The sequence below is a fragment of the Morone saxatilis genome, unplaced genomic scaffold, assembly GCF_004916995.1.
Source record: "Morone saxatilis isolate NCDOM2014 unplaced genomic scaffold, NCSU_SB_2.0 Contig16, whole genome shotgun sequence".
NCBI lineage: Eukaryota > Metazoa > Chordata > Actinopteri > Moronidae > Morone > Morone saxatilis.
Window position 1 is genome coordinate 26,145,829 of NW_023339718.1, and position 20,218 is coordinate 26,166,046.

General features: G+C 39.1%; 1 protein-coding gene across 1 annotated transcript in view; it reads left to right on the forward strand.

Annotated features, from left to right (window-relative positions):
• LOC118326001 (syntaxin-binding protein 1-like) overlaps positions 1-20,218 on the forward strand; it is a gene marked incomplete at its 3' end in the record, with an annotated part of 27,183 nt that overhangs the window by 6,590 nt on the left and 375 nt on the right. Inside the window, 15 exon segments of the mRNA XM_035658884.1 lie at positions 1,026-1,102; positions 1,468-1,546; positions 3,110-3,213; positions 5,552-5,703; positions 7,309-7,440; positions 8,282-8,389; positions 8,566-8,626; positions 10,085-10,150; positions 10,998-11,078; positions 12,003-12,141; positions 12,401-12,510; positions 13,866-13,967; positions 15,097-15,182; positions 15,414-15,568; positions 17,369-17,492. Of these exon segments, the coding sequence (XP_035514777.1) occupies positions 1,026-1,102; positions 1,468-1,546; positions 3,110-3,213; positions 5,552-5,703; positions 7,309-7,440; positions 8,282-8,389; positions 8,566-8,626; positions 10,085-10,150; positions 10,998-11,078; positions 12,003-12,141; positions 12,401-12,510; positions 13,866-13,967; positions 15,097-15,182; positions 15,414-15,568; positions 17,369-17,478 (1,562 nt within the window).

Sequence of the window (20,218 nt, forward strand, 5' to 3'; positions counted from 1 at the left end):
GGTGCGTTGAGCTGGACGGACTTACTGAGAATAAACCACAAGGTAGCCACGCCCTAAAGCATACCCTGCTTTATTGTCTATTTAACTCTAGATGGGACCATCATTTACTAAATGAGCATAATGCTGTATGGAAGAAGACTGAAACTAGAGATTGACACCATAAACTCATTAGGAAACTGTTTACTGAACTCATAAATCAACTGAGAAATAGACTTAGATTTCTCAGTTTTGTAGTCCCTGTCCCCTGCTGGCCGTTAGAAATAATGCAGTTTTAAGACTGCAGAATCCATTACAGTCATGGCATGTACAAATTGTTGGATATTATCCTTATTCTCAAGACTAGAGAATAGCAGTGTGCTCCATGGTATATAATAACTGTTGTTCCTGTGAAGATAATGTTAATGTTACATATCAATCCCTCTCTCCCCTTCCCTATGTCATAAACACACACAGATCTCTCTCCCTCCCTCACTTTTAACTACCTTAAATTAAGTTAAATTTCATTTGAAAATTCATTTCATTTCAGGGTGTTTCAGTAAGCAGCTAATATAATGTTAGTCAATTATAAATGTACTCTTTTCAAATAGAGCAGGTCTATTAGATTATTTACAAAGTGTTCTGAGATAATTTCTGTTATGATTGGTGCTATACAAATTAAACTGAATTAAAGGAGTTGGTCCAGAAAGCAGAATGAGACTAAAGCCCTGTCAGCAACTCCTAAACTGAATCACTACACCCTACATACCAGGATTTATGTAAATTCCTTGCACTGATAAACAGAAGTATACAAATTGTTTAGATGCTTACTTTTTCAAAGGACTTAAAACAGTAATAATATTTCAAACTTGCTATGACCTTTGAGAGAGCATCCATCAGTATTTTGAGAAACAAAAACCTCAAAACGTTCTGTCCCTGTTCTGCATTAAACACTGACTGATCTGAGGTCAGATGTTCAGGAGAGCATATCTAGTCTAATCAAGCTGATAGGTGAGTATTGATTCTAACTGTTTGCCTGTGTTCTCCAGTTGTAGAAGACATAACCAAGCGGCGTGAGCCTCTGCCCAGCATGGAGGCCATCTACCTGATCACACCCTCAGACGAGGTAAATGATACAGCTCCTGTATAGGCTGATTATAATTCTATGGTACAGCCCATAATAGTCTCTCATTGATGTCTCATCGACTTTCTTTGTCCTACAGTATTTTGCAGTTTCGCCCAGTAACTGAGAAAAGCCAGTTTATTGTCATTTGAATTCTTCAAATTACATTTCCAAATGGTGCTATGGTTAGTTTGCATGGTGGGGTGATACAGAGTACAATTGTTGTTCTTCTCAATGTCACGTTAAATAAATTAAACATGTTGGATTTTTATTCAGTATTTCTTTCCACTAACTTTTAAACGGAGTGAAGAACTGAATTTGTAACCTTCACAGTTCGTAAGTTAAAACATTGTTCTCTGCTGTTTCAGTCTGTTGATGGTCTGATTGACGACTTCAGAGACCCGCAGTCTCCGAGGTACCGAGCAGCTCACGTCTTCTTCACCGACAGTGAGTAGATCCACTCAACACCAGCAAAATACTCCTTGAACATTCACGTTTTGTCCTTTGAAATACACAAAAAATCCAGTTTCATGTTAGGAGGTCCTTGTGCTTTAACCATACCAACAATTTTTTTTAAAAAAAAGCTAACATGTAGGACAAGAATGAGGTGATATGATATGTATCAAATACAGGGGTTACAATTCAATATATTGTGATATCCCTGTAACATCCAACATAATAACCCTCAGTTTACGTCTTCAACACCGCTATCTAGTGGTTGGGGGTTTAGGTTTAAACACCAAAATCAAAAGTGTTTTTGAGAATCAATACAATATCACAGAACAAAATACAGTGTATCAATATTTACTAACATATAGCTCATAACAGTGGGAAAAAGCAAAGAGAACAACCTGATTCCTGTAGGCAGACTGCCTAATCATAATTATTATTTTTGACATAAAATTACATATTGTTCAATTAGTCTCTCTCTTACAAAACTATCCTAAAACAGATTTCTTTGTCGAAAAGTGGGCACAACTGGAGTGTGTGGCTGTCACTGGACTAGACCTCACAAGTTGAAAGTCTTTAATTCATTTTCCAAAACTAATTTGAAAGGGGTCAGACATGATCTGAATGAACTCCTGAATAGACCCTTTCTAAACTTTGCTGGACCTGAATAGACCCACTGGAGGCAGCAATTAACAGGCAGCCTTGGTCACACATTTTCTTTTGCCATGATTACAACACAGCGCTTAATCAGAGCTGAACGTGACTCTGCTCATATCCACTTAGGTCACTTTAAGCCTGACATCAAGCCTGTGTGAAAAAAGCCTGGGTGCAGATGCAGATGGCTCTGGAAAAAACAAATTGAACCTGGCTCAAATTATCATCAGCATCATCCAGCAAGGCACTGAACACATTCTTGGACGAGGTCTTTGTAACATGAACAGCATGTATTTACCTGGCAGTCATTGTGATAAAAGACTGATTGCTAACTTTCTACAGATGTAAAATCCTTCCACATAGTATTACAAAGCACTGTGCAGGGTTTTGGTGATAACTAGGGGGTGTAAGAAAATATCGATACACTTAGTTTAGTTTTGTGATATTGTATCAATTCTCAAAAACAGTGTATAAGTTCTTGTGTTTAAATCCCCAACCGTTAGCAATGTTGTAAACGTAAACTCAGGGCTAAGCTGTTACAGGGACTGTGATAAATACTATTACAGATCCAACTGTTCTGGTTGCATAAAAAAGTAAAAAAAATTACTCAGATTTTATGCCTAAGGTGTTGGGGTTTTATATTGAGGTTTTTTTTATCAGACTCAACAGAGTCACAGAAGACCTTTTACAACTTATTTCACAGGTTATGAAGCACTCCCTGAGTATTAAACTGACTTTTACTGTATGTCTAACATTAGTTAAGAGGAAAAGACCATATTTTCTCTACTAATATTTGGTAGATTAAAATTCAAATTTAAGAAAGTAACAACATTCAAGACCGACATAATGTTGACATTCTTTTGTCTAACTCTCTCAGTCACCATGTTTTTCTGTGAATCTCGACAGCTATCCCAGACTCATTGTTTGGACTGCTGACCAAATCCCGCGCCTCCAAAGCCATGAAGGCCTTGACTGAGATCCACATCGCCTTTCTGCCCTATGAATCTCAGGTAAGACACTGTCTAGACTTGGATTAGACCGTGGCAGCCGCTCAAACCACCAGCCTCAGATATGATGGATGAGGTTTAGAAGTATGTGTAACATCTGCAGATAAACCTGCTTCTCTCTTGTTGCTCTGAATGGACTTTGTTTTCGTGGTTATTGTTATTATTATTTGAATCCTGTGTGTACTGTATCACACAGGAACTATATGAACATTTTGGTCATTCTGCATCCTTTGTGTGCCATGCACAGATCTATGGTGCACAAACTGATCACTGTAACCACAACATGTTCTGTTTAAATCACAGCATTCCTGATACACATATTAAACATAAACCAGTGTTACTGCTGCTGTTGGTGAACACAGCTGGACAGCTGTTTGCAAGCATCCCAAAGTACAAACAAATAAAGTGATTTGTTTGGGACCCTTTGGCCGCCACAGGCCCCCATAGATCAAGATGTTCAGATGACATACAGTAGTTAGTCCACCATGTTGAACCACCATTTTCCTACAGTAGCCCAGAAAGGACAAACCAAACACTGGCTTTAGATAGGGCCTTTTCCTGTTCAGTTTAGGTTTCACAGCCACCGTACCCTCTCCTACACACTTGGAACAGGGGGGGTGAGGTGAAGGTGCTGCAGTCAGCAACCACACTGCTAGATGCCACTAAATCCTACACACTGGTCCCTTAAGGGATCTCAAAGATAACAGTATTGTGTTTAACAGCCAAAACCTGAAGTGTGTCCACATATCGTAGTCCAAGATCAAAATAAAACCCAAGCGATCACAGTGTGCCGGGTACACGCAAGACCAGATTAATGGCATTAAGGTGAAATTTTTGCTAAATTGTGCGCATTAATTATTAATTTGAGAACAAATATCATTAAATCTTGGACACAAATTAGTTTTTTTTTTGTCTTTCTCAATCTGGACTCCACCAACTCCTGAGAAAAAAATATTTTCTTTATCGACTCTTTAGCTCCTAAATGCTTCACTGCATTCATCAGCTAGTCTCTAACTGTGTCTATCTGCTGTTTGGTGATGGACAAGTAGTATACAGTGGGTTTATCAGAGCTTTTACACTGAAGAAGGGCAGTGAGACTGAACTTAAACAGTAGTTTGCAGAACATAAAACCTAAAAAATTATCTGAAAGACACTAAAAAACTCAATAGAGTAGAGGGGAAGTGGACTGTTGATGATATTTCCCTGTGCATTCATCACTACCACTACCTTTTCACATTACGCACAGTCATGTGACTATGGATTTTTTAGCTGCACAATTGTACCATACTTAAACCACACTGTGGTCAGCATGTGTGGATATTGTGGGAGCTACATCCTTCCTGTCACCTTAAAAAACGTTGGCATTATTGAAAGTATTCATCAGAAGAATTATCCAGCGCTCTGTTGGCCAAGTGTGTTGGCAACTTTGAAAGAAAAGACTAAATTAAAATATAAAGGTAGGAAAACAGCAGCAACCTTGCTATGCGATACAGACACAGTTCTTGAACAGAGGGATGTACAGTGGTGAAGAGGACCTCACCGACAGTGTTTTGTGTTGGATCAGCATTAGCCTTCAATCCTCTGCTGTTGTCCTGCAGTTTTAATCCAGAGAGGGAGGGACACATCATACCAGCCCTACCCCCCTTCCCTCCACTCATCCCTTTACCTCATTGGCTGACAGAACCAGTGCTCATGCTCTGCAGCCAATGGGAGCGTAGATAAGATGTGTGACAAAGGAAAGCACAAGGATTTTTATCATGTGATGGAGTCAGTAACAGATGGGTGCATGTATACGTGTGTTAGTGTGTGTATGGATTTAATTAGTGTCAGCTTTTGAGTGCCAGTTCCAATACTGTTAGACACAAGCTTCTGATGGCCAACAGGTTTGGATTTATTATTTAACTTTAATCATTTAAATCATCATAAAAGACTAAAACTCTTTATCAAAGCTGAATATGGTATATTGTATATTGTAACCGATAATAAATCCATCCTTACTTTGGATCAGTCAGGTTAAGGTTGCCCCATATAGGCAACCAGTGTAGCATTAATCAATTTTGAGTCCCTCTCCACCCAGAGAAGAAGAAGAAGACATTATTTACATATTCAAATTGTAAGAATTAAGGATTTTGATGTAAAAAAAAAATTAAGCTGATTATTAGTATATATGTTTAGAGGGGATCAAGCCCAGATAACTATTATTTCCTATTTCCCTACTTTTTGCATTTAGATCATCAGAACACTAAAACTCTGCTGAGTATAATAAAGTATATCAATGCATACCTATATGAAGGTGAGATTGGACCTCATTTAGTCTCTCTGTCATGTCCACTGTGTCCAGGTCTTCTCCCTGGGTAAAATCGATGCCTTTCAGGACTTCTACAGCCCCTTCAAGGTTGACGTGAAGAACAACATGCTGGAGCGTTGCGCTGAGCAGCTCGCCACCCTCTGTAACACTCTCAAAGAGTATCCTGGAGTCCGATACAGAGGGTGAGACAGCAAAGGATATTTAAATAGTCTTTTTTTGTTGTTGTTTTGCTTTTAGTCTTATAATAGTATTGGCGTGATAGGTGATATCATCAAGTTTTGCAGGAAAAGACCTCTCGTCATATTGACATGTTTCTTAGAAATATTACCCTCCCATTTTTGCAATTTAACCTCAACTGCAGAGTGAAGCAGGCCTTTATTTGGAATGGGCTTTTTTTGGAGCATCCTTAATTTCTGAATTACCCTGTTAATATAAACTTACATGGTCTTCCACCCATTTCTCCCCTCTAACAGAAACAATATTTTCATTCACTAACTTTTTACATTTCCAGTTACTACCAAATTACATTTTGTGGATGGCTGTTTAATACAAAGTCACACTGTCCATTTTATTTCCGACAGTAACTGGGTGATCCTCATGTTATCTAATGAGAGCGTCAATATCTAGTATTTCTGTAGCAACATAAAATGGCCTTTTAGGCTTTAACCATGGAAAAACCCTGTACCCCTGGTGAAAAAGTTCCATATAGCAAGAAGCCCGACCAGTTGTCTACTACTCCAGAATAGCAGTATAACATCATGAGTTGGGTTTTGCATTCAGTTTTTCAGGTGTTTAGTCTAATTTGACAAATTACAGGGATATTTAAGTCATTAGAGTTCTACCCAGAACCACTGAAAAACCCTCTCTGTAATATATGTTTTATACCACTGGACATCTCTACTTAACTGTTTAAGTTCATGTTTAAATGAGTTTGTAAAACCTTAGGTACAGTTTAATAACAGTACTAATAAAGTAATAATATCACTTTCCCAGTAACTAGTAGTGTAACTAATTACTAATACATTTCAGTAATAATATCACAGTTACCTCTCCAAAATTTACAACCTTGTTTTTGTTTTCACTCTCCTACTGATCTAAATAGAAACTTACATTTAGCTTCTGAAAATATTACTTTGATTTTAACAAACAAAACTAGAATTTTGGGGAGGAAGGACACAATTACCAATTTCGTGGGGAGTAAGAGAAAAGTAATATGACTAGTAGTGTCACTACTTTTTTTTTTTTTTTATGTGTTGTACGGTGTCCTCGCTCGGGGAGTGGGCCCAGAGAGGCGCCCTTTAATAAAATGTATTTTATTATTATTATACCTAGTAAGTGTAACTAAAACAGTTGATTATCGCATGTTCAGGATAAAACATTTGTCGGTGTGTATGTGTATGTGTGGCCTGGTTTCAGGGAGATACAAAGACTAGTGCGGGTTCTGCTCAGATGCTTCAAGGAGAGAGTTGAACGGCTACAAGGCTGATGGATCCCATGGGAGAGTTTAGGGACAGTGGAGTAATGATGCCTTTACAGACCCTTTCAAATAGTTTCTCACTTAGTAGTCTAAAATTTATGGCTCGTTATTATTCTGAATAAATTTCGGATTCATTTACAGTGTAATGCTATGTTTTTCTTAAAAGGATGGGAAGTCTGTGCGTAGCAAAAGATCAGGACTATAACCTAGATCCTGTGTAATTTAGCAATATTGAATGACAAACTGCACAATAGCCATATATCAGTCCATCACCTTGTGCCGCGGTGCTGTTGGTGGTGTTCTGATCCTGCAGGGTCCAGACAAAGTCTCCTACTCAGCTGCTTATTCTGGATCGTGGGTTGATCCTTGTGACCACCCTCTGCACCGATGCTCACATTGCGCCCATGGCTACGCACTGCTTGGGCATCGAGAACGACGTCTACAGGTAAGACTTCAAGCTGGCTCTCTGATATTTCGTTATATTTGCTCTTTATTTTGTTGTTCGCTTAGTTTGGGTTGTGTTGTTTTCGTTGGTGGCACTGGGGGGTAATTACAAACTCAAATGTCTTCAGCTATCACTTCAACCCAACATATGTTAGCTGCAGTAGGTAATTTAAAAGCAAAATAATTAACTCAAAAAATTTAAATTCATAAACTCAAATGAAAGCTTGATCCTGAACAGTAGTACGATGACACAGATAATCGAGAAAAAAAAAATTGGTTCGTCTGGTTTCCTCTATCGCTCCTAAGGCATTTGTAAGAACGAACCTGGGCACTGAAGCGAAAACATACCACTTGAGAGCGTTATCTTTTTTGATAAAAAGAAAATTGCTTTCTTATATCAAGAAAGATAGGGAATGTACTACGGACGTATTAGGGCCAGGCCTTTTCTTTTTGGGAACATTCATGAGAATAAAGTCATAATTTACGAGAATAAAGTCCAGAATATTTAGGTCACGGGAGGAAAAAAAGTGGTATACATTACGAGAATAAAGTTTAATATTACGGAGAATAAAGTCATAATATTACAAAAAACGTCATGATATTACGAGAATAAAGTAGTAATTTTATGAAGAGACTGTCAAGCCTGTCGGCTTGCAGCAGCAAGAACTGTTTAACGACGAAATGATCTAATACGTTAACTTACCTGTTGACTGTACGGTACGACTGAGACGAACAGCGGCTGCTGACCTCAGGCTGAGGCTGCTGTTTGGTTGAGCTACGACTTTATTCTCGCAATATTACGACTTTATTCTCGTAATATTATATCTCTGTCTCTCTGTCAGTTTTGAGACCAGTGGGATGGGAGAGACGAGAATGAAGGAGGTAGTGCTCGATGAGGATGACGACCTGTGGCTGACTCTGAGACACAAACACATTGCGGAGGTGACAACGTAAGTGGCTCTGACTCACATACAAACACTTGTAGCGCAGATAAACAACCACATGGGCAACTTCCTCTGTCACAAACCTGCAGCTGGTCATAAAGCTGTCTGTCGCAGAGCACATGGAGCCGTCTCACTTTTCATTTATCGACACATTTTTTTCTTGTCCTTTTCTGTCTACACAGGGCTGTGACTCGCTCTCTGAAAGAGTTCTCTGCCAGCAAAAAGATGAACACTGGAGAAAAGGTAGAGGACACACTTTATCACTCTGCTTCGGTTTCAGGATCTGTTACTGTGTTTCTGCTTCCAGCTGTCCTTCTTACAGTCACATAGAGGTGGACAGAGAGACAAAGTATCGTGCAGATGTACTGAACTTTAATTTTTAGAAAACACTAAAATACACTTTGATGGTGTGTATATGCGAGAATTTAGTCTCCACTTAAACTTAAAAATCTGATTGGCCAGCTCATTATCCTTACCTTTTTTCTGTAGCGGGCTTTGTTTTAAAGCTAGAGTGAAAATACTTTATCATAGGAAACTAGATATGACACATCCATTGGTACCAACCATGTTGTGCTAGCATTTTGGGAAAGGGGCCAAATAACGCTCCAGTTAGGTTAGATTTTGGTGTTGGAACACGGCATGGCCAATTTTTTAAAAGGGATCCCTTGACCTCTGACCTCAACAAATCTGAATGAAAATGGGGTCTATGGGTCTCCCCCTTACAAACAAGCCCAATTTATTCTAGTCCCATGCAGTCTTTTGCACGTGCTATAAATGCGTTATTTCACCTAGTGTATTTGTATATATCTGCAGACTGTGGTCCATAAACAGTTTTGGAATTTACATAACGGCTGTGGCTCAGAGGTAGAGTGGGTCGTCCACTAATCAGAAGGTTGGCAGTTCATTCCCAGGTTCCTCTCGCTGCATGTCGAAGTGTCCTTGAGCAAGACACTAAACCCCAAATTGCTCCCGATGCTGTGCATCACACACTCATACATGTGTTCTGGTGAGCAGTTGGCACCTTGCATGGCAGCCACTGCCATGAGTGGTGTGTGTGGCATGTAGTGTACAGCGCATTGAGTGGTCAGAAGACTAGAAAGGCGCTATATAAGTACAGTCTATTTTCTATTTACCATAAATTGGAAATGACTGGAAAGCTGTGACACATACTTCTTGCCACCCCTGCATACGTCAGTGCCCCACTCAAAAGTCTGGACTGAGTATACTGATCTTGAACCCACTGAAAATGACATCTTCACTGTGTTGTGAAGCTAACAACAAAATTAAAGCCCCAAAAGAACCCAGCGTGCAGTTACTTATTCATGCTACAAAAGATGAACAGGACATGCTAGAGGTGCCTCCTTCAAACATCTGTCCAGCTGCTTTACCTGCTGGAAATTAGGAGTGAAATTAAGTTTCACATCAAATTGTGGTGATATTAAATCAAAAACCAATGACACTGAACATTAATTAATGCTAATGCAGGTCATAACATTAGCTTCACATTTTTAGGGAAGGTTTAGCACTTTATGATCTAATACAGAACTAGAGTGTATGACAAACTTTGCATTCCTTGATGAGTACGCATAATAAAGTACTCAAGTAAATATAATTTTTACACCACCACTGAAGATATTTTATTAATGTAAAGAGGATGAATGTATTTTTATCAGTAAAGTATATCACTCATCTGCCTTTCAGACTACCATGAAGGAACTGTCTCAGATGCTGAAGAAGATGCCTCAGTATCAGAAGGAGCTCAGCAAGGTAGGAATTGAAGTGTTACTGCACATATACAGTTAGAGAATGCCATGCTACTGTATTTAGTAGATATTGTTAAGTGTTTTTATCTAAAGCTCCACAAGGGGCTGCCTCTTTCGAAGTGGGAATTAAACTAAAAAAAAAAACTTTTGTCAGTGCAGTTAGTGTATCACTTATTGAGTTAGAAAGGCCAGGTTGATTTACATTTTTGAAAAATCTGATACTGTGACATTGTTGACACTCAAATGTGCATATGTGCAGGTATGTACAGGCACTTGAATAATCTAACTGTAACTGTTTTAACAATTAATCAGCAAGAAAAGAAAATAACACCATCTATGACATTTGATACTAACACAGAACACAGATGTTCAGAACATTATTTCCCAAGGTGTACATATAATACATGACTCTTTCAATACTGTTTGCAGCTGAGTGTGTTTTCTGTTACCTCTTGCCTAATCGTTAACCAGTTCTTTGCATACGACAATCAAACCAAACTAAAACTGGTTCCAGCAATGCAACGACACATTGCTGATCTAGAACCGAGAACTGCATACAACAGGGACTGGGCTGCCAGCTATGTATTTATTAGCTGTTTAGCAAGCTACTAATTTCTCAATGTTTCTTTCATAACTTTATTGTTTTCATTTGGGGTTAATAACAGTAACAGTATGTTAGGTATGTGACGTAATGACTTGGGCCTCTATCCTGTGGAAAAGGAAACCAGTTCATAGAAGGTTTCCGAAATGAAGTCTGAACCAGGACGAGCATGAGCCCCAGAACTAGCACTAGGTTCGCGCTGGTTGTATGTGTCAAATTCACTAACAGTATCTCTCCTGACTGACCTCAGTATTCAACCCATCTCCACCTGGCTGAGGACTGTATGAATCGCTACCAGGGCACTGTGGACAAACTCTGTCGTGTAGAACAAGTAAATCACACTTTCGCAAGTGCACACACACACACACACACACACACACACATACACACACACCTCTCTGTTTTATAGTTAGATCTGTCTCTAGACTGTGTAACAATATGAAAAGGGAGGGAACCTACCTTGACACCAACCAGTGTCAAGTCAGGTTTGCTCTTTTCTTAGTATTTAGGGCAGAAGGCTGATGCAAAAAGATGAGTTTTGAGTTTACTTAAGAATGAGCTAGCAAAAGTAGAATCTTGAAAGCATACAGTGAGCCAATGTAATGAAATAAGAACATAAGGTAACATGGTCAAACTTTCTAGTTTTCTTTAATATCCTAGCAGCAGTATTTTGTACAAGCTGTAGTTTATTTAGTTTTAGTTGATTTAGAGAGAAAACTGTATACTAGTGTTTCAGCATCAGCCATAGGAAGAGTAGGATGAATATTGGCAATGAATCTTTGTAATATTGTTAAGATTTTTGTCAAAGGAGAGACTGAATCTGCTTCGGGACAAGATTTAGCCTTTCACTCAATGTGGCATTCCAATATAAGCAACCAATAACAGCATGTTGGGTGGGAATTATGCTTATTTGCAAGACTGGTATCAATCTCATGTCAGTGTTTTGTGCTGGAGTCAGGAGTGAGTTCAGGTACAGGGACAGGTGCATGTCAGTGTACCAGAAGTCAACAGTTGGAATATTTTTGCCACTTGCACTCGTTCTTGAAGTCATAAGGCAGTAAAATTTGAACACACACCATGATACAACACATTGTTGTTGGGATGTAACAACTTCCTGCTGACCCTTCTGGAGTTAACTGCAGCCACATTCCTCTTATGTCTGAGCTAAATTTCCACACAGAAACGTTTGATCCTATGTATTGTTAAGATGTAACTTGTGTTGAGCTTTGGCCTCTTCTCTCTTTCATTGTTTCAGGATCTGGCAATGGGCATTGATGCAGAGGGAGAGAAGATCAAGGATCCCATGAGGCTCATTGTACCCGTTCTACTGGACACCAATGTCAGTGTGTCTGACAAGATCCGCATCATCCTGCTCTACATTTTTCTAAAGAACGGTCAGTTATCCACTGTTCTGTGCATTTGGAAGGAAGGAAATGTCTAAACAGCCCAGTCAGAATCTTTAAAAAGAATCTTAAATGTGTTTGCATTCATATTTTATTCTTTTGTTTCTTTGGTATTAATCCCTTTTCAGGTTTCCTTGTGTTTGCATGCATTATTTTGTATATGTAAATGTACATGCTGTCATGCATGTGTGTGTTGGATAAACTGAAAGTCTATGCTGCATGTGTTTGTGCATATTTATGTGTGTGTCAGGTGTGACTGAGGAGAACCTGTGTAAACTCCTTCAGCATGCCAGCATTCCACCAGAGGACAGTGACATCATTTCCAACATGGCCCACATGGGCATTCCCATTGTCTCTGAGGTGAGCTGTCCTGGCCCAGAGCCTCATTGTCTTATTGTGAACCATATTAACCTTAATCTTGAGCAGGTTGTCACCAGGTTCTTAACACTTCTGAAGTTGTCAAGACCTCTGTTCACCTCACCTCTCTTTTACTTTCTACTATATGTATAATATAGCAGCATGGTTCCTCAAGTTGCTTGTTCTTTAAGCATGTGTACCAAAATTAGTTCACCAACCTGTATTGCTAACTTCTCACTGGAAAAGCATATTTTGTGCATGGATGTGAGCCTCTAACAATAGTCAGAGTTTTGAAAATTGGAACTGCACTGAGACAGCCCTTATCAAGGTCTCCAATTACCTACTTTTAGCAGTAAACGGATAGGGTGACTGCTCAGTCCTCTTACTTTTAGATTTGAGGGCTGTTTTGACAGTATAATTCACTGTTTTTGCACCATCTAGAAATCTGGGTTGTTCTAAGCTCTACATCTCCTACGTTCTTACTTGACTAATAAGACTTTCTTTGTTATTGTTCAAAATGCCAGCTCTTCAGTTTCCAATTTTAGTTGTGGTGTTCCTCAAGGGTTCATTCTTGGACCTCTGTTACTTTCAATATACATGCTTCCTCTTAGCCAGATAATTCAAAATCATGGTGTCTCCTACTGTTGTTTTGCAGATGGTACTCAGTTATACATCCCGCTTCAGTCTCGTAACTCTAGCGATTTAGATAATCTCCTTGCTTGCCTCAAGGATGTTAAACTCTCAATGTCGCAAAAGTTAAGACACAAAATTAAATGATGATAAATTGGAGATTAGAACCATTGGTCAAACAAACTGGTTCACAGCAAGGTCAGCCCCTTTACTTAAAATATGAAGCAGGCTGCTAGAAATTTTGCCAGAATATTTGTTGCAGATCTCTGTTTTGATAGTCAAGTGGATGTTGTGATGTTGTTATCCATGCTTTCATATTTATTTGCTTGAACAGCCACAAAGAAATATGATCATGACTCGTGTTTTATCCAACTTACACTGGCCATCCTGTTTTATTCCGTATTGATTTGATTGTGAATTTAAATTAATAATCCTTTTAGAGTGTTAAATGGCCTTGCTCCAAATTATATAATGGATTTACTGAGATCCTATGTTCCCTGGCGTTCTCTGAGATAAGTGGATGCAGCTCTACTGGATGTTCCCATATCCCAGTTAAAGGTGACCAGGCTGTTCGAGCCCCCACACTGTGGAACACTCTACTTTTTGAAATCAGACGGGTTACATCATTAGCATTTTGGGGGTGGCAGAGGTTTATATTATTTGGCTTAATATGAGCCTAAATAACTCGAGACTGACATGTAAAATTGACACATTTCATTTCTTCACAGGGAACCATCAAGAAAGCCAAGAAGCCCGATCGTAAGGAGCGAATCAGTGAGCAGACCTACCAGCTCTCCAGGTGGACTCCTCTCGTCAAGGATCTCATTGAGGTACTTTTTATGTGCCTTTATCATGCCGTATGCAGTGTGACTACACACAAATATTATGGATTAATGCTACATCTTTATCTACAACAGGTAGCATCTTACAGCACATGTCGCTGCTTTAAGATGCTTACCTGTGGTAGTTAAATATATAGTATGTATGATGATGTATTATAACAATTTTAAAACATTGTAAGTTTTGATCCTAAAATATAATTTTTCTTAAACCGAGTGATAAGATCTTCCACTGTGGTTTGGTAATTGGTCAAATAAGACAAACCCTTTTCTTGAAGCAAGCAAAATCTCCTTGACATTAGTGATATACCTTATTGTGCCTTGCTCTCACATTTGAACAACAGCATTTAAAAACTGATTACATATTTGGTAAGATGGATGTTTGTGACACATTTTGTGTTCACAAGCTCACTTCCCATACACAAGGCTTGAGCCCTTTTAGGATAAGATTTATTCTTTTGGGAGGTTGGGTGATTTTAACATGACCTGCATTGGTCAGTAATTTTAATAGTCTTGAGAGGGGTACATTTCCACCCGCATCCCAATATTAATTTCAGCCTCAAAAACATTCTGTTTTCATGGAACTTGATGGGCCTATTGGTATTTTAAATCCAGTCCAGAGTGATGCCCTTATATTTTGAAAGGGGATTTCTGAGTTTTTTCCGCAAGGAGAGCTGCAAATCTTGTTACTTTTTAAAAATGTTATTAACATGCTATAAACAAACGTTTATGGTAGTCCGCTAGATATAAACATGCTAACACCAAAATGTAGACCTGTTTGGAAACCAATATGATAATAGAAAAAATAAAAGCCATCAGGAGAACGAAGAGCCCATCAAATGTGCTGCTGTAATGTCAGCTATATCCGTATTTCAATTTTATTTGTATAGCGCCAATTCATAAAAGAAGTTATAACACTTTTCAAATAGAGCAGGTTTAGACTGAACTCCTTATAACCACATACTGTAATTTTGCAATAGTTAAAATGCAACCCGGAACAGGAGTACAGTGATTATTTTATTCCCCACCTCCTCCTGTTAATCCCATCTGAATGTGGCTTTAGAAAAAGAGTATTTTTCGTGAGAACTGTAAGTGAGACTGTTTCTTGTGTTTCCCACAGGACGCTATTGAGGACAAACTTGACCCCAAGCAGTACCCGTACATTTCCCAGAGACAAGTATCTTCCAAAGCCAGCGCTCCATCAAGGTGTGTAATTTTTCCAATGCATGCTCCTTACTTCTGGTAGCACATTACTTCAATAAATGGCTTCAGTAACTTAAAAAAATAAAATGAAGTTGATTCAAGCCATTGTTATTAATTGTAAAATCTTATATTTAAATAAGAGTCTTACAGTATTGACTTAAATAAAATAAAAAAATCTACTTGCATTGGAAATAATCACTACCTTTAAATGTTTCCCTGCTTTAACTCTCACAGTGCTCGCTATGGTAACTGGCACAAGAACAGGGGCCCCACAGAGATGAAGACGGGGCCCAGGATCATCGTCTTTATTATTGGAGGGGTGACGTACAGCGAGATGCGCTGTGTGTACGAGGTCACCCAGGCCAATGGCAAGTGGGAGGCACTGATCGGTGAGTTCATTGGACTAAAAGGGTAAATCTGTGTTTTTGCAAGTCCCCCAACTAAATTAGTCAAGTCACCCCTTTATATTCTATTATACTTACCAGCCGAGGGAACCCTGGCACAACATGACTCCCATCTTCCCAGCTCCTAAGACCAACCAGCAATAAAGAATTTTCTGCCTATTTAAAGGTTTATTTGAATCTTTTAGCTTCAGGGCGAGCTAACAATGAACAAAAAGAAACTAAAAGGAAGTAAGCTAAATCACCCAAACTACTAAAACCAAGAGAAAAAGGGTTAAATACAAATGCTACCCACACTACTAAATCCATGCTGTTACATGAGTTAGCAGATCTATTACATTTACCACAGAAACATGCCAGCTGGCAGTCTGGCTGCGAGGAGAGAGAAGAACACCTGCAGGAGCTGGGAGATGCCAGCCTTTTCAAACGCAAGCTTGGAGACTGGAACCAATCAGCTCCCTGGAACAACCTACACACTCACACAATAAATCATTCAATCAACCAAATTCACCTGCAACCCATCACACACAGGCACCACGGCAGAGAAAGAGGTTATAACAACATTCTCTATCATACAGTCAAAATGCATTATTAGAATGAATTCTGAAGAAGGGTTTTGGCTAGTAAAGTATTTTAAAAAATGAAATTGCTGCTTATACTATTGAAAGTTTAAATGGATTTCTGAAGAGGCACTTGTAAGTGGAAGAACAGGAAGTGTGCAACATCATACAAGTTATACATAGTTCTGCACAACATCGCTACCAGGCGCAATGTCCCTCTCTGTGATGATGTTTTGATGCACCTGAGCCTGTTGAAGACCCAGACAGGCGTCCGGCGACAAGGCGTTATCTTAGAGTGAGGGATGGACTAGACGTGCAATAAGTTGAGTGGTCGAAAGACTAGAAAGGCGCTATATAAGTACAATCCATTTACCATTTAAGTGATGCAATTGTTAGAAACTATTTTTGTCTGTGTCAGTGTAATTAATACATAATGAAAGTTTAAATGTAATTACTTTACTATACTGAATGGCTTAATAGGTAGCTTAATGTCTACTTTATTTACTTTATCACTGTAATTGTTAAACAAATAAAATGCAAAATACAAATTAATGCATGTATACCACATGATACGTGTGTTTTATTATTTGACCAATTCTAAAGTCTTCCTGAAAGTCGTTCCTGAAATCCCTGCATCCACCCGTCTGCTGGGATCAGGATAATCCCGATGTTTTGGAATCCTAATTTTACTAAAAAGTTGTGAACAACACACATTAAAGGTTTGATACAGATCAAAACCAAAACTAGATTACATAATCGTTTTTTCCTTTTTAAGAACTCATTTTCAAGATTGGATCCAATCTGATCAGAATACATCCGAACAACTGGTTTGGATGCTTAAAAGCTAGATAAATCCTCCTGAGATTTTGGATCTTGTTGATGTGTCTGTTTGGAAATCTTATATTTATGTTCCCTATGCAGCGGATACAGCAGAACATCTATGAAATTAATCACGTTCTCTGTGAGAGCTGATATGCTGTTGTGACTCAGGGAATGGATGCAGTGTCAGGTACAGGAAGGAGGAGAGAACAAGTGGATCTGCAAAATCATCTGCGATTCAGATTTCTGTGGTCATACTGACCTCTGACAGCAATTCGTAACTTTTTAAGAAGACCTCAGAGGTTTTATTTGTGTTATGACCATTGTAAAAAATACATACTAACATAATAAACAAACTTCCGTCCAGAATTCAGTCCTTGCTGACCTTTCAGGCTTTTACCCCCCGTAGGTGCCACCCACATTCTCACCCCGCTTAAGTACCTAAAGGAACTACAGCACCCAGACTTCCTGGATCCCAACGCTGCACCAGAAGGCACAGAGGAGCCGCCTGCAGAATGAAAAGAAGTTTGGAAGTAAATACAAAATGACGTGTGAATCCCTGTGTTTCCCCAGCGTCTTACCTTTCAACCACTGATCCCTGCAGTGTTTGTTGTCAATGATTTTCACTGACATTCAAATGCTGCCTTTTTGTTTGTGAAATAACAGACCCCAGTCCTGGTGTTTCCTACCTATATCATGCGAGAGTACGTCAGCGTTTTTGATAGATTGTCATATAACACTACAGCAGTCTACACCATAGTCACATAAGCTAAACAGTGTTTGTGTGTTGTGTGTTTTATAAAGCCAGAGGGTTTCATTTTCCTCAAACCACCGTTCATTACAACAGGAATCTATAACTTTTCATTCATTGTCATCTTTTTCTCTTCATGCATCTTCCTGTGTGACTGTGTGTGTTGTGCCTCGCCTCCCTTTTTATACCCTCCAGGACCATCGCTGTGATTTGCTTCCCTGCACTGCCACTGTTCTTCGTCTTCCTTTTGTCTATTTGGAGTAGCGCAGTTCCTTTTTCCAACACATATCTTGTTTTTCCCTTGTGCTGCCCTGACCTTACAGGGAGAAATGTCACTGTATTTGTCTCTGAATGTCATGCTAGTTGATCTTTGGTAATGTCTCTCTGCTGACTTGTTGGTAAAGGGCTGAATGTTAAACTAAAAGTGAGTGCTGCCAGGACCACTTATGTTGTTACACCATAAGTAAGCAGTGCAATTATGTTAGTAATTATTCTCACTTATCCATAGTAAGCTTGTGGGTAGGGTGTAGGGTAGGGTGTAAGAAAATATTGATACACTTCGCTATCGCGAATATTGTATAATATTTTGTGATACTGTATACATTTTTAATTAATAATTTACATGCATATGACTATATAGTTATGCTTTACTTTACTGATCAATATATACAAAGATGGACGTGTGTTTCTAATTCTACCAATGACCTGTCACGATCCTGAGGCTGAACCCAGATGCAGATGCTAGACAAGCAGATTAGGTGAGGGTTTTTGAAAATACCAGAAAGAATGGTGGAATAATGACATTGTGGCTGCCTGGAGGCTGAGGCTGAGGTGAAGATGAGTTATTCAGGAAAGGCTTGGCAGAGAGAAAACTGGGAATGAGGGCTGGCTGACTGCAGATGTGAGACTGGAAGGCAGGCAGATTATAGTCTTACTGACAGGTAGGCAGACAAAAACAAGCAGACTACTAGACATGCAGTTACAAAACAAAAAGCATAGAACATGAACAAAGCGTGACTAGAACTATGATTGGGCAGGGACTGGCTGTGTGTACAGAGTTCTTGAAGGCAGCCGTGATTGTTTGATAGCAGGCAGGTGTGCAGAGAGAACAGAACCAGGAGCCAAAGTGAGGCAGGAGACCATGCTCACACATACACACAGAGGCAGAGACAGACAGGGGAAAACAAGAGACACAGGGATACAGGGAAACACAAGGGATCAAAACAGAGCTACAGCCATGGCCATGACATGATCAAAACTTTATTGCAAGTACAATGTACTCAGGATAAAATATGCATATCTGCAACATATAGAAATATAAGCATTTGGCAAACAGGATGGAATATCAGACTCAGAATCAGCTTCTTTTGGCCACTGCACGACCCCGGTTTTTAAGTTGTTGTTACACACAAAACAGTTTATAGGAAGATAGAAATAGATATATACAAACAAAGACAACAAAGCTGAACAAAGACAGGTAAAAAAAATAAGGATAGAACTGAATGACCAACGACATCAGCAGAGAAAACTACTTCTGTCTTTCCCCAAGGCCAAATCTTCCACCAAATTCATTAAAACCTTTCTAGTGTTTGATATATGGTACATTTAGATAAACCAATAGAGAAGGTGAACATATAACCTCTTGCAGAGGTATAATTACATAGATGAATGGTAACAGCACTGATTAGAAGACAATGGATGTGGGTGTGGTGCTGGACTGGCAGCGGTGATTGGATTGTTAGTGCAGATGCAAAGGCTAATGGTGAGCACAGCGAATGTGTGGCGAGCAATCAGCTGAGATTTGATCAGCTTGCTGTCAGCTGAACAGGACACAGAAAATAAAGTGGTTTATGATACCTAAACATTTTGTTCAGCAAGATAATCTTCACAAATGAACACCACTTGACACGTAAATTTGACCGCCAAAAAATAGCCTTAGGCTATAAACCAACTACACCATGGCTGACTAAACTTCCAACTTGTAATTAAAATCTACAAGTTGTGAAGTTGAGTTAGAATAGTTTGCAAGAACGCAAACACAACGAGGCTGTAAAGGCGGACTCTGTGTTTTAATGTTACCGACAACCTCTGTAGTCGCATTTAGCTTGTTAGCAAGCGCCATTTTTAAGACACGTAAAAGCTTCAGAATTCACAGCCGGGGGATTTACTGATGTATTTTAGGTCGTAAAACAAAACGTGAAAATCTCTTAAGCTTATCTAAGACAACTAACCAAAAACCCATTTAAAAAACCCATTGACTTTGAGACGAGGGAACCAGAGATGCTAAAATTCTAACTCAGTTCTGGGTTTTCATTCCTGCCTAAAGCTAAAATTCATAAAGTAATGAATACATTTGCAGGTGCTCTGCTAAGGTAGTCCAAAAATTAATCTAGCTTAAAACATATACAAAGCCTATGTTCAAAAAATTAGTGAATGGGAGTCCCCTGTTAGCTCAGTGGGTAGAGCTGGCGACCCATGTACCGAGGCTGCAGCGGCCCAGGGTTCGAA